Genomic DNA, 14,603 nt, shown 5'->3' with positions numbered 1-14,603 from the left:
ACCGGTGCACGATTGGGGCCGGGGAGGGACTTGGGAGGTTGGCCAGCTGGGGAGGGACCATGGGAGGGCTCCAGGGCATATCTGGCCCATCTTGATCAGTCCTGATCGATTGGCTGGACCCCAGCAGCAAGCTAACCTACCGGTTGGAGTGTCTGCCCCCTGGTGGTCAGTGCACATCATAGCAAGCGGTTGAGCAGCCTTTAGCATATCATAGAGTGTTGACCTGCGGATCGAAGGGTCCCAGGTTCGATTCTGGTCAAGGGCATGTACCTCCCCAACCTGGGCCCTGGTCAGGTCACATGCAGGAGATAACCAACCAATGTGTTTCTTTCACATCGATATTTCTCTGTCTTTCCCTCTCTTTTACTCTCTCTAAAAATCAATGGGAAAATATCCTCGGATGAGGTTTTGTGTGGTGTTTTTTTTAAAAGACTTAGTATCCTAATTTAAGGAGGATGAACATGAGGCTGGATGTCCATAAATGATTTCTATTAGAGTCATCTATTTTATTTGTTTAATATACTTTTATTAATTTCAAGAGGAAAGGAGAGGGAGAGAGAGATAGAAACATCAATGATGAGAGGGAATCATGGATGGGCTGCCTCCTGCACGCCCCACACTGGGAATCGAGCCCAAAACCCAGGCATGGGCCCTGATCGGGAATTGAACGGTGACCTCCTGGTCCATGGGTCGACGCGCCACCACTGAGCCACGCCGGCTGGACTAGAGTCATCCATTTTAGTCATCAAATATTTGTCAAGACAGCGTGATAAGAACCAAGTCCCTTCTCGGACTAGCTAGTGCCACGAATGATTGATCAAGGACGCTGCAAGGAGGGAAGCGAGGCTGAGTTTTGGAAGCAATAGAAGCAAGAAGAAAAAAAAAATAAATCCAAAAAAACCTGTCAGCGCTGTCCCTGGTCCCCCTTCCCGGATGCTGCCTGAGTCATCTCCGCCTTCCTCAGGAAAGACCGGCTTCCTCCACACGCGGAGACAGATGGTCCCGAGAGCGCCCACGTTTTAGAGAGAATGACTTCCGTGGCAGGAGGAACAGAGGGATACTCCACCCCCACTGTGCTGCTCCCCCATGTGACCTTGCCAACCCGGGGCTGGTGCGAGCCGAGGCTCCCCCAGAGGTGCCATTCCTGGGAAGTTTCTGGGCGAAGTGGGTGCCCGCACCCCGGGTCCATGGGCACCCCACCCCCACCCCGTGCAAACGGGGCCTCCCGCTCAGAAGGGGACCCTGTGTTTGGGGCTGCGTGCTCCCAAGGTCACCCTTTTGAAGCTCTTCATCAGTCATCTTTGCACCTGTGTTTTAGGTATTTAAAGATTTTTTTTTTAAATTGGTTTTTAGACAGAGAGAGGAAAGGAGAGGGAGAGAGAGAGAAACATCGATCGGACGCCTCCTGCACGCCCCTGACTGGGGATAGAGCCTGCAACCAGGGTATGTGCCCTGACCAGGAGTCAATATGGCAACCTTTTGGTGTCCCGGACGACCCACTGAGCCACACAGGCCAGGGCCATTGGTCGATTCTTGTATGTGCCCTGACCGGGATTAGAACCTGCAGGATTGGTGTATCAGGATGATGTTCTAAGTTACTGAGCCACCCGGCAGCCAGAGCTAATTTCTTTTTAAAAATTTTTTAATAATATATATTTTATTGATTTTTTACAGAGAGGAAGGGAGAGGGATAGAGAGTTAGAAACATCGATGAGAGAGAAACATCCATCAATCAGCTGCATCCTGCACACCCCCCCACTAGGGATGTGCCCGCAACTAAGGCACATGCCCTTGACCGGAATCAAACCTGGGACCCCTCTGTCTGCAGGCCGATGCTCTATCCACTGAGCCAAACTGGCCAGGGCAATTCTTCTTTTTTTAAAAATATATATATATATTATTGATTTCAGAGGGGAAGGGAAAGGGAAAGAGAGATAGAAACATCAATGATGAGAGAGAATCATTGATCGGCTGCCTCCTGCATGCCCCCTACTGGAAATCGAGCCCGCAACCTGGGCATGTGCCCTTGACCAGAATGGAACCCCGGGACCCTTCAGTCCCCAGGCTGACGCTCTATCCACTGAGCCAAACCGGCCAGGGCTAATTCAATCCTTACCATATTCTGGCAGTTCGTGCAGATTTCAAAAAAGCACTGTTCTAGGGCAGGGGTTGGCCCATACGGCCCACCACTTGTGTCTGTAAATAAAGTTTTATTAGAACGCAGCCGCACCTACTCGTTCACACATGAGCCGCAGCTGTGTTCACGCTGCTGCAGCCGCAGAGGCGAGCAGATCCCGAGGCCGACAGACGCGGGAACATTCCTCTCTGCTCCTTTGCAGGAAAAGTTTGCCGAGCTCCGCGCCAGGAGCCAGCAGGCCCGGGTTTCAGCTGCATTCGGCCTCTGTTATCGGTAAGACTGAAAAATGATAATAATTTCCTGTGATTCACAGCATCTGACGTCCCTTCTCCGATTTCTCCGGGTGTTTTATCTGTCATGTATTAGTCATTTCTGCGAGGACAGACATGAGCCAGCTCCTCTGTCCTTATTCCTGACCAGGTGGGTAGGCTTTAGCTAAGACAAGACCTGGGGGCTGTTCTTGGGTATTTGTTGTAGTAATTGTACGAGCAGACAGTCTCCTCCGCCATCCGGGTGTCCTGCCGCCCAGGTTATAAACGAAAGGCAGGAGAGACACTGGGTATTTTGGGGCGGGTGTGTGTGTGTGTGTGTGTGTGTGTGTGTGTGTGTTTCAACCTCTTGTGAGTTGGCTTTCGAGCATCTTCCAAAGGCAGCCGCTAATATCTCTTTCTAAGTGGATCCAGGAAGTAAAAACTGGGAGACGCTGAGCCTGGAACTGTCAGGACCGGCCGCGGGCAGGCTCGGAGGCACAGCTGGTTTGCATAACACTGATAACACAAACACAGGGAGACAGGAGACCGGAGGAAACGCGACATGGTGTTTGCGTGCAGGAGGCATGTCGGAGGCTGTCTCTAGCTCGTTTTTTTCCTGAGTTTGGTTACGTGATTCAATGCCTTTATTTATTTATTTTTTTTTTGGGGGGGGTTGTTATTATTTTATATTTTTTAGGCTTTGAAAAAAAACTTTATTTCTTTATTGATTTCAGAGAGGAAAAGAGAAGGAGAGAGAGTTAGAAACATCGATGAGAGAGAAACATCGATCAGCTGCCTCCTGCACACTCCCTACTGGGGATGTGCCCGCAACCCAGGAATGTGCCCTTGATCGGAATCAAACCTGGGACCCTTCAGTCCGCAGGCGGATGCTCTATCCACTGAGCCAAACCAGTCAGGGCTTGTTTTTTTTTAATCCGCACCCAAGGACATGCTTTTACTGATTTGAGAGAGAGAAGACAGGGGGCCGGGGGTGGGGGTGGGGGGAGAAACATGGATCTATTACATAAGAGATGCTGTCAGTCAGCTCATCACCGAGTGCCCGCCTTCGTGGCTTATGTTCTGTGCTCCTCCTCAAAATCCCTGTGTCTAGGGATCGCATCGCCTGGCCGCAGCCATGCAGGCTCCTCTGAAGGGACCATTTCCTAGTTGTGGGGTGTGGCCCACAACTCCCTAAAGGAATATTATGAGTACCACCAGCCCGTTTACATAGAATTTATTCTTAGCCTATGTTTTAAATCAAACCATGCTCAAGTCACTCCAAATTTTAGGAAAACTCATCCAGTAATTTCTTTTTAAATTTTCACCTGAGGATATGTTTGTAGAGAGAGGTGGGGGGGGGGGGGAGAGCGAGAGAGAGAGAGAGAGAGAGAGAGAGAGAGAGAGACAGACAGACATTAATGTGAGAGAGAAATACCAATCGGTTGCCTCCTAATTGGGGATGAACCTGCAGCCTTTTGGTGTATGGGAGGATTGTTGTACGGGAAGATGCCCCAACGAACTGAGACACCCGGCCAGGGCCGGTCACTTCTGGGAGGAGGGGCAACAATAAGAAAAAAACTTACATATTTCCTGGCCGGTGAGGTCACAGGTTCTGTTCCAGGCTCATGCCCTGGTTGTGGGCTGGATCCCCAGTAGGGGGCGTGCAAAGGCAGCCAATGGATGTTTCTCTCTCATCGATGTTTCTCTCCTTTTCCATTCCTCTTTCTCTCAAATCAATAGCCCAATATGTACTACTATTTGTAATACTTTAAACAATAAAATTAAATTAATAAAATTAAATAAAATCAATAGCCCTACCCGGTTTGGCTCAGTGGCTAGAGCGTCGGCCTGGGGACCGAAGGGTCCAGGGTTCGATTCCGGTCAAGGGCATCTACCTCAGTTGCAGGCTCCTCCCCGGCCAGGGCCCCTGCAGGAGGCAACCAATCGATGTGTTTCTCTCACATCCATGCTTCACTCTGTCTTTCCCTCTCTCTTCCACTCTCTCTGAAAATCAATGGAAAAATATCTTTGGGTGAGGATTAAAAAATAATAAAATAAAATAAAATAAATAGAAGCATATTTGAAAAAAAACACACACACCAAAAACTTAATTTTATTAGTATGGATTATGCGCCGAGGGCAGAGGGGTGCGGATTTATGTCCAGTCGTCTCAGCCACCTGAACCCAAAGCCCCTCCTCCCCGGGGGAGAAGTCCTTCCTCCAGGCTCTGGCCAGCCTCCTACACGTTCAACGTGGCATAGTCACCAGGTCCCGGGGGCTCCTCGGCTGGGACAGACGCTGCCGCTGCCTCGGACGGAGTCTTGCTGTTCCCATCAGCACCGGTCCCTTCCTGGGGGTCTTCGGTCTTTGGGGGAAAGAGATGGGTAGACATGGGCATTTATTGCTTTTTAAAAATATATATATTTTTATTGATTTCAGAGATGCTGGAAAAGAGGGAGACAGAAACATCGATGATGGGAGAGAATCACTGATCGGCTGCCTCCTGCACACCCCACACTGGGGACTGAGCCCCCGACCCAGGCATGTGCCCTGGCGGGGAATTGAACCGTGACCTCCTGGTTCCTAGGTCAACGCTCAACCACGGAGCCACACTGGCTGGCCACATGGGCATTGAGAGCGAGCTGCCCAGTATGGTAGCCCTGAGCCACGTAGGGCTGCTTCAATGTAAATGAATTAAAATTAAATTAAATTTGAAAATACACCAGAGGAGGTGTTTTTCAAATGTGTGATGGCACACTCGGCGGAGGCTGTGTTCGCGGGCAGCGCAGCTCCAGGCCGTTTCTGTATTGGCAGAGAGTCCCAGCAGGCAGGGTTTTACTTTTGCCTTTCTTTTTTCTCCATTGAGCTTTTTAGGGAGAGTGGAAAGGAGGGAGGGAGGAAGAGAGAGAGAGGGAGAGAAAAGCATGGATTGGTTGCCTCCCATACAGGCCCCCACCGGGGATCAAACCTGCCACCCAAGGGGATATATGTAATACTTTCATCGATAAAGATGAAAAAAAAGAAAAACCGCCCTGGCTGGTGTTGCTCAGTGGATAGAGCACTGGCTTGCGGACTGAAGGGTCCTGGCTTTGATTCCCAGTCAAGGGCACATGCCCAGTTGCAGGCTAGATCCCTAGTAGGGGGTGTGCAGGAGGCAGCCAATCAATGATTCTCTCTCATCACTGATGTTTCTATCTTTCTCTTCCTCTAGCTTCTTCTCTGAAATCAATAAAAAAATACATATATAAAAATAAAAAAATATATATTTACTATATTTTATTGATTTATTTTATTTTATTGATTTTTTTACAGAGAGGAAGGGAGAGGGATAGAGAGAGTCAGAAACATCGATCAGCTGCCTCCTGCACACTCCCTACTGGGGATGTGCCCACAACCAAGGTGCATGCCCTTGACCGGAATCGAACCTGGGACCCTTGAGTCCGAAGGCCGAGGCTCTATCCACTGAGCCAAACCGATTAGGGCTTAAAAAAGAAAGAAAAACTCTGCAACCCAGGTATGTGCCCTGATCGGGAATCGAACCCACAACCTTTTGATGTACAGGAGGACACTCCCACCGACGAAGCCACCCGGCCAGGAAATAGCACATGTTTTTAAACACGGTGTTCACTGGCCTCCTAACTGTGTGAGCTGGGGCATCCTTGTAGCCAGAGTAAGGGCTGAGCCCGGAAGCAGGCAGGGCAGCCTGGGGCTGAGGGAGCTGCTGGGGAATCCGATGGGGAGAACTCACCGAGAGCGAGAGCGATGCCCTTTCCTGCTTGGGCAGATCTGCACTCGAGGAAAAAAAACACAGAGACTCAGTTCTCAGCCGGCAGGAGTCCGACTGTCATCTTTCTCTCCAGCGACTGTCTCCTGGGTTCTTATCACTTACCTGAGGCCTCCTGCTCGGGAAAAAAGGAATGTCTAGTTCTGAGAGAGAGAGAGAGAGAGAAACACACATTAAAATATGGGATATGGCCCTAGCCGGTGTGGCTCAGTGGATAGAGCCTCGGCCTGCGGACCAAAGGGTCCTGGGTCTGATTCAGGTCAAGGGCATGCACTTGGTTGCAGGCTCCTCCCCAACCAGGGCCCTGGTCAGGCTCGTGCAGGAGGCAACCAATAGATGTGTTTCTCTCACACTGATGTTTCTCTCTGTCTTTCCCTCTCTCTTCCACTCTCCCTAAAAAAAATCAATGGAAAAATATCCTTGGGTGAGGATTAACAAAAAATAAGTAAATAAAAAAAAATACGGGATATGGAGATTTTTGGAGGGATGATAAGGGTTTTGGAGAGGCGAGGAGGAAGGTCACAGCACAGACGCGGAGAGGGAGTTGCCAGGGGGGAACGAGGTGGGGCTGGGCATGAGGAATGGGGTCTCTGATGGATGGAGTGTGAGACTTCCAAGTACCTACCTCTTGGTGGACTCTTCATGGGATGAGCCTGCAAAAAAAAAAAAAAAAAAAAAACAACATGGGGGAGGAATTTATCTGATGAGCGACTCCTCCTCTTCGCTCCCCTTCCCCAGCGGTTTCAACGGGCGTTTCTGTGAACTCACTCACCGGGCTGACTGCGCCTGTAGATGAGGATGACGGAGGGGAAGAGGAGGAAGATGGCGAGGCAGCTGAAGGCGGTGAAGAAGATGACCCTGCTGTCTGGGGGGACAGGAGCACGTCAGAGCGGGTTTAGCAGAACAGGTAAGAGGAACCGCCTTATTTCACTCAGTGCAGTGCCCTCTGGGCCCGCCATGCTGTCGCCACGGGTGTCATTTCCTTCTTGTTCCTGGCAGAGCCATAGGCCGTGGTGTGCGTGTCCCACGGGCTTTTTACCCACGCGTCTAACGATGGGCACTTAGGCTGCTTCCGCGTGTTGGCTATTGTAAAGGTCGCGGTAATGAACATAGGGGTGCGTGTAACGTCTCAAAGGAGCTCTTTGGAATTTCTTCAGATAAATACCCAGAAGTAGAATCGCCAGGTTATACAGAGAAAGACAAAAAACCATATGATCTCACTAATTGTGTGGAATCTAAAGAACAAAATAGGTTAACAAGCACAACAGAGACAGGCTCATAGATACAGAGAACAAACGATGGTTGCCAGAGGGACAGAATGAGAGAGGTGAAGGGGTTAAGAAGTACATGGGTCCTAGCCAGTTTGGCTCAGTGGATAGAGCATCGGCCTGCGGACTGAAGGGTCCTGGGTTCGATTCCAGTCTAAGGGCACATGCCTGGGTTGCAGGCTTGATCCCCAGTAGGGGGTGTGCAGGAGGCAGCCGATCTATGATTCTCTCTCATCACGGATGTTTCTATCTCTCTCTCCCTTCCTCTTTGAAATCAGTAAAAATATATTTTTTTAAAAAGTCGATGGGCAGTTACAGAATAGTCACGGGGGTACAGCATAGGGAATATAGTGAATAATATTGTGATAACTGTGGATGGTGCCAGGTGGGCACTGGACTTATCAGGATGATCACTTTGTAAGGCATATAAATGTCTAACCACACTATACTGCACACCTGAAACTAACATATGTCAACTGAAATAAAAATTTTTTTTTATCTTTTTAGAAAAACACGTGGAGCTGCCACTTCAGAGTAGGAATGTCCCAGTGCTTTAAGTATTTTAAAATATATGTACATATATTTAAATATATAAATATATATGACTGGCCAGATTATTATGACCACCCCATCAGTACTTCATTGACACTTCCAAAAATACTGAATATTGAAAACTTCCTAAGCAAATACTCTCAAGGTTTTATTATTATTATTATTTGCATAATTAATTCACTTCATTGTACTGATGGGATGGTCATAATAATCTGGTCGGTCATAATAATCTGGCCACTCAGTGTGTGTGTGTGTGTGTGTGTGTGTGTGTATATATATACACACACACTAATAAAAGAGAAACATGCAAATTGGTGTCACTCCGCTACACCCACCACCCAATCAGACGAGTATGCAAATTAACCCAACAAAGATGGCAGTTAATTTGCATACACAAGCGCGGAGTGAAGACTGAAGAGGCTTGGCTTCTCCGCTGCGGCCGGACCAAAGGCCTGGGTCCCGGGTACCAGAGGAAAACCGGTGCCGGCAGCCAGGGGAAGGAAGGCCTATTGCACGAATCTTCATGCAATGGGCTTCTAATATATATAAAAATAATATATTTTTATTGATTTCAGAGAGGAAGGGAGAGGAAGAGAGAGCTAGAAACATCAATGATGAGAGAGAATCATGGCTTGGCTGCCTCCTGCACGCCCCCCACTGGGGATTGAGCCTGCAACTCGAGCATGTGCCCTTAGACTGGAATCGAACCTGGGACCCTTTGGTCCGCAGGCTGACGCTCTATCCACTAAGGCACACCGGCCAGGGCACTCTCCTGTGCTTTCTTGCAAGACAGAGCAGAGGGACTGGAACATCCCACCGTTGTTTAGTCTCTTTCCCCCCAAATCCCCCTTCCCCACTCCTCGCCAGTATCACTTTTGCCGTAATATTTAAGAGTTGGCTTCTGGTGGCATCGAATCCAAGAGACCCTCAAAAGCGACGATTCTACCAGGGCATCTGCGTGGCCTTACGCACACGGGCAGGGACAGCTGTTCCCGGGCCCTGGGTGGAAGCAGAGAAACATCAGCCCTGCTCCACCTTTTACTTCTCCCCCCATGCAGCCTGCAGTTTCTCTCCCTTAGCAACGTGCTAGAAATGAGAAGCAGGTTCTTGCAAAATTGTCCCCTCCCTAGGGCCCCACAACCCGATGAACCGGGTTTGCCCTGAGATGTCCACACATCCTGGTCAAGTTTCACACGTCTGTTTACTAACAGCCAAAGTAAGTGACAGAGTCTATGCTGCCGGCCTGGAGGAACTGACGGAGCAGCGGGCTACAGTCTGGCACAGGCACCCGAAAGAAGTGACAGGTCCCAGAGAGAAAGCCTGGCCTTGTGCCCCAGTTACGTGGTGAGATTCCTTACCAGTCTGCACGGAATGGGAGCTCGGGCCCCTTCCGGCAGCTTCCAGGCATGCATATCCCGGCTGTGGGCAACATATCTGTGCTTAAAGATCTGTCATTCTGTTTAGAATTGTAGTGGTTCAGCCCTAGCCAGTGTGGCTCAGTGGATAGATCATCAGCCTGGAGACTGAAGAGTTCCAGGTTTGATTCCGGTCAAGGGCACGTACCTGGGTTGCAGGCTCCTCCCTGGCCGGGGCCCTGGTCAGGGCACGTGCACGAGGCAACAATCGATGTGTGTCTCTCATATCGATGTTTTTCTGTCTTTTCCTCTCTCTCTTCCACTCTCTCTAAAAATCAATGGAGCCCTGGCCGGTTTGGCTCAGTGGATAGAGCATCAGCGTGCGGATTGAAAGGTCCTGGGTTCGATTCCGGTCAAGGGCACATGCCTGGGTTGCAGTCTCAATCCCCAGTGGGGGTCATGCAGGAGGCAGCCAATCAATGATTCTCTCTCATCACTGATGTTTCTATCTTTCTCTCCCCCTCCCTTTCTCTTTGAAATCAATAAAAATATATTTTAAAAAAAGAATCAACCAATGAATACATCAGTGGAACACCAAACTGACGTTTCTCTCCCTCTCCCTTCCTTTCTAAAAAAATCAATCCATCAATAAAACGACCCAAAGCCCTAATTATTATAAGCATCTCTGAGGACATAACCTTAGGCAATTCTTCATGGAAAAGCAACATTAGAGAAAAATAATTTAATATTCCCCTATTGTTGAGAACTTTAAAGTCTTGAGACCTTGATCATAGATATCGCCAAAGTACCTGAGTTCTTTAGGTCTTGGTCCCGGGCTCCAAGCCAGTCACACAAACTCACCCCCAGGCTTCACAAAACTCCACCAGAGTTTTTATTATGAAAGACTAGAGGCCCAGTGCACGAATTCATGCACAGGTGGGGTCTGGCCGGCTGGGGTCTGATCAGGGGTGGCGCCGGTGTCGGGGGAGGGGCCTTGGACGGTTGGCCGGCCGGCCCCACCCCCTGGTCGAACTCCCCGTTGAGGGGACAATTTGCATATTAGCCTTTTATTATATAGGATGGCAGACCATGCACCTCATGATGTTTTTAGTCACCAGGATTTTCAGGAGCGGCTCAGAAGCCATCTCCCCCCAAATGCAGTAGTTCCTCCCAAAACATGAGAAAGTGGGCATTAAGAATCCCCTTGTGCCTTTCAATCAAAAGGGATCCGCCTCGTGAGGTGGGTATCATCGGTAAAAAAAAAATCTCTAATTATCTTACCTGTTTTTGCTGAGGAAGCTCCAAGCCTGTCATGGTTATCTAGAAAACAGGATGCAAAACGCAGTCATAATGATGACATGGTGATCTCGGGGGTGTAAGTGCTCATGTTCTATAAACCCAGAAGTAGAGAAGAGAATCTTACTGGGTCAGTATTACTCTTAATACTGCTGAAGTTTGATATGATTACTAGTTTTTATTTTTTGATTTTTAGAGAGAAAGAGAGAGAAACATCGATTTGTTGTTCACCCATCTATGCGTTCATCGGTGCCCTGATTAGGGATCAAACCCGCAACCTTGGCGTATTGGGATGATGCTGTAACCAACTGAAACTCATCATTGATGTTTCAATCTCTCCCTCCCTCAACTTTCCCCTCTGAAATCAATAAAAATATATTTAAAAAAATGAAAAAAATAAAATTAGGGAGTGTGATACCGCCACCTTTGTTCTTTCTCAGGATGCTTTGGCTATTTAGGGTCTGCTGTTTCATGCCAATTTTAGGATTGTTCTATTTCTGTGAGAAATGTTATTGGTATTTTAATAGAGATGGCATCAAATCTATTGATGCCTTTGGGTAATATGGATATTTTACCAATATTAATTCTCCTTATTCATGAACATGGTATATCTTTCCATTTCTTTGTGTCTTAATTTCATTAGAGTCTTGTTTTCACTGTACAGATATTTCACTTCTTGGTTAAATTTATTTCTAAGTATTTTATTGTTTTTTTATGCTATTGTGAATGTGATTGCTTTCTTTAATTCTTTTTCAGATATTTTGTTGTTAGTATATAGAAATGAAACTGATTTCTATATGTTGATTTTATATCTTGCAACTTAATTTAACGATTAGGTCTCACAATTTTTGGCTGACTAGCGCTTCCCCACGTGGCCCTGCATGGCCTCTTGGGAACTGCACCAAACCATCTCTTCAACGACAATCGTCTCTTGATCCCTTGGCCTTGCGGCACCTCAAGTTTTCTATTAATACCTCTATTCTAAAACACTGTCCCACTGTCCTGGCCAGCTAGCTCAGTTGATCAGAGCGTCGTCTGGGTACACCAAGGTTGCACGTTCAATCCCCAATCAGGGCACATGCAAGAATCAGCCAATGGCCCTGGCCAGTGTGGCTCCGTTGGTTGGGCCTCGTTCCATGTGCCCGGAGGTTGCTGGTTCAGTTCCTGGTCAAAGGCACATGCCTGGGTTGTAGACTTGATCTCTTGTAGGGGGCATGCAGGAGGCAGCTCTCACATTAATGTTTTGGTTTCTCTCTCTCTCTCTCTCTCTCTCTCTCTCTCTCTCTCTCTCTCTCTCTCTCTCCCTCCCTCCCTCCCTCCCTCTTCCTTTCTAATATTTTAAAGAATAAACTATTCTTTAAAAATAGAGAGTAACTGTAAAAAAAAAAATCAACCAATGAATGCATAAATAAGTGGAACAACAAATCAACATTTCTCTCCGTCTATCTCTCAAATAAATAACTAAACATTAAAAATAAAAATAAAACACGGCCCCATATCCACATCGTTGAGACCCACTCAGAGCCCTGATGACAGTCTTGTCCCCACACCCAGTTCCGACTTCCCCATTTCCCTGCACTCGAGGGGTGGCATCTGTCTGTCTGCTTCCTGGATTCCTTCTTCCCTGCTGGGTCCCATCACAGGACAAGGAGCCTGTGCTCCCAGGAGAAAGGCCTGAGGCCGCCTGCTCACCTGTGACCTGCAGGTGCAGGTGCTCACTCTTCTCCGACCACCCGTGGGAGTCCAGGGTCTTGTAGGCACAAAAGTACATCCCGGCATGTTCAGGCTGCAGGTGCGTGAGGAGGAATTCAGCATCGAGTCCCGCTGAGCTCTGCTCCCGCCTGTAGCCAGGGTCCTGCCACTTCCCCAGCATGAAGGTCAGGTTCTGCAAGTGACCCTGGCACTTCAGGGTCACGTTACCACCGCGTCCAACCACGGAGCCCGGCGAGGCGTGGAGGAAGGGCCTGGGGAGGGTGTCTGGAAAGAATTCAGCATTCGTTAGACTGTTTATCTTTTTAATTTTAATTTTATTTTTCAATTACAGTTTACATTCAATATTTTAGATTCGTTTCAGGTGTACAGCATGTGGCAAGACAATCATATTTTACTTGACTCTCTCTTTTTTTTTTTTTTAAGAATAGCTCATTGATTCTTAGAGAGAGAAGGAGAGAAACATCGATGTGAGAGCACAACATGGATCGGCTGCCTCCTGCACACCCCGCACTGGGGATTGAGCCCACAACCCGGGCAGGTGCCCTGACCGGGAATCGAACCGGCGACCCTTTGATGCACGGGAAATACTTCTATTTGTAGATGGATGCTGAATATTTGTTGTTGAAAGGAGGGACAAAAATAAGGGATGTCTTTTGCCGCCATGATGCTCAGTTTGATTTTTCTAAATTTATTTTTCAATTTATAATGGTTCTGAGATTCCCATTTTCATCAGAGCAAAAATAATACATTCAGCCCTGGCCGGTTTGGCTCAGTGGATAGAGCGTCGGACTGCGGACTCAAGGGTCCCAGGTTCGATTCCAGTCAAGGGCGTGTGCCTTGGTTGCAGGCACATCCCCAGTGGGGAGATGTGCAGGAGGCGGCTGATCGATGTTTCTTTCTCATCGATGTTTCTAGCTCTCTATCCCTCTCCCTTCCTCTCTGTGGAAAATCAATAAGATATATTAAAAAAAATAAATAATACATTCAGTTCTGTCGAATGGGATCAGAGTGCCATACGGTGACATGGAGTCATTGCAGGCTTTATGTTGAAGAAGGGAGAGTGGAGGAGTGATCCTGAAAGGGGAGGGGCACATAAGAGAAATAGAAATACAGTTGCTTGATAGCTCCTCACTATAAAGAAGATATTTTCTCACAGACCTTTGGAAACTGAGGGAGGACAGGACGTGGAGATAAGGCAGCCCAGAGCCCAGATCAAGGACAGGACCTATTTGAAGGTCAGCGTTTGGGGCTAATCTTTGCACGGACATGAAATAAAGCAGATCCTGGCCCAGCCAGCGTGGCTCAGTGGTTGAGCACCAACCTATGAACTAGGAGGTCATGGTTTGATTCCCAGTCAGGGCATATGCCCAGATTGTGGGCTCATCCCCAGTGTGGGTGTGCAGGAGGAAGCCAATCAATGATTCTACCTCATCATTGACACTCCTCTCTCTCTGAAATCAGAGAGAAATATGCTAATTAGACCAGACATCCTTCGGGACAACCTTCCGGACGAAGCCCGGGCTACAAGGGGAGCCCGGGTCCTGGGTGCCAGAGAGAATCCGGTGTTGGCAACTGAGGGAAGGAAGGCCTACTCTTGCATGAATTTGTGCATTGGGCCTCTAGTAAAAATATATTTAAAAAAATAATAAAAAATAAATAAAACACTGTCCCTCATCCACATCGTTGAGACCCACTCAGAGCCCTGATGACAGTCTTGTCCCCACACCCAGTTCCCATTTCCCCATTTCCCTGCACTCGAGAGGGTCACCTGTCTGCCTGCTTCCTGGATTCCTTCTTCCCTGCTGGGTCCCATCACAGGACAAGGAGCCTGTGCTCCCAGGAGAAAGGCCTGAGGCCGCCTGCTCACCTGTGACCTGCAGGTGAAGGTGCTCGCTCTTCTCCGACCACCCGTGGGAGCCCGGGGTCTTGTAGGCACAAAAGTACATCCCGGCATGTTCAGGCTGCAGGTGCGTGAGGAGGAATTCAGCATCGAGTCCCGCTGAGCTCTGCTCCCGCCTGTAGCCAGGGTCCTGCCACTTCCCCAGCATGAAGGTCAGGTTCTGCAAGTGACCCTGGCACTTCAAGGTCACGTTACCACCGCGTCCAACCACGGAGCCCGGCGAGGCGTGGAGGGAGGGCCTGGGAAGGGTGTCTGGAAAGAATTCAGCATTAGTTAGACTGTTTATCTTTTTAATTTTAATTTTATTTTTCAATTACAGTTTACATTCAATATTTTAGATTAGTTTC

The 14,603-nt window shown here is 48.4% G+C and overlaps 1 protein-coding gene across 1 annotated transcript; it reads right to left on the bottom strand.

Annotated features, from left to right (window-relative positions):
* Positions 1 to 4,489: 4,489 nt before the first annotated feature.
* On the bottom strand, positions 4,490 to 14,508 carry VSTM1 (V-set and transmembrane domain containing 1; the record flags this gene model as incomplete). Its single annotated transcript, XM_036318501.1, has 8 exons — positions 4,490 to 4,753; positions 6,137 to 6,174; positions 6,278 to 6,315; positions 6,798 to 6,825; positions 6,945 to 7,037; positions 10,629 to 10,667; positions 12,336 to 12,620; positions 14,224 to 14,508. Coding segments are annotated over 8 exons (932 nt in total), but the record flags the coding sequence as incomplete, so codon positions are not given.
* Between the last annotated feature and the right edge of the window lie 95 nt (positions 14,509 to 14,603).

The sequence above is a fragment of the Myotis myotis genome, unplaced genomic scaffold (assembly GCF_014108235.1).
Source record: "Myotis myotis isolate mMyoMyo1 unplaced genomic scaffold, mMyoMyo1.p scaffold_m19_p_70, whole genome shotgun sequence".
Classification (NCBI taxonomy): Eukaryota; Metazoa; Chordata; class Mammalia; order Chiroptera; family Vespertilionidae; genus Myotis; species Myotis myotis.
The sequence above is the reverse complement of the archived record's forward strand: the minus strand, read 5'-3'. Positions and strand labels throughout refer to the sequence as shown.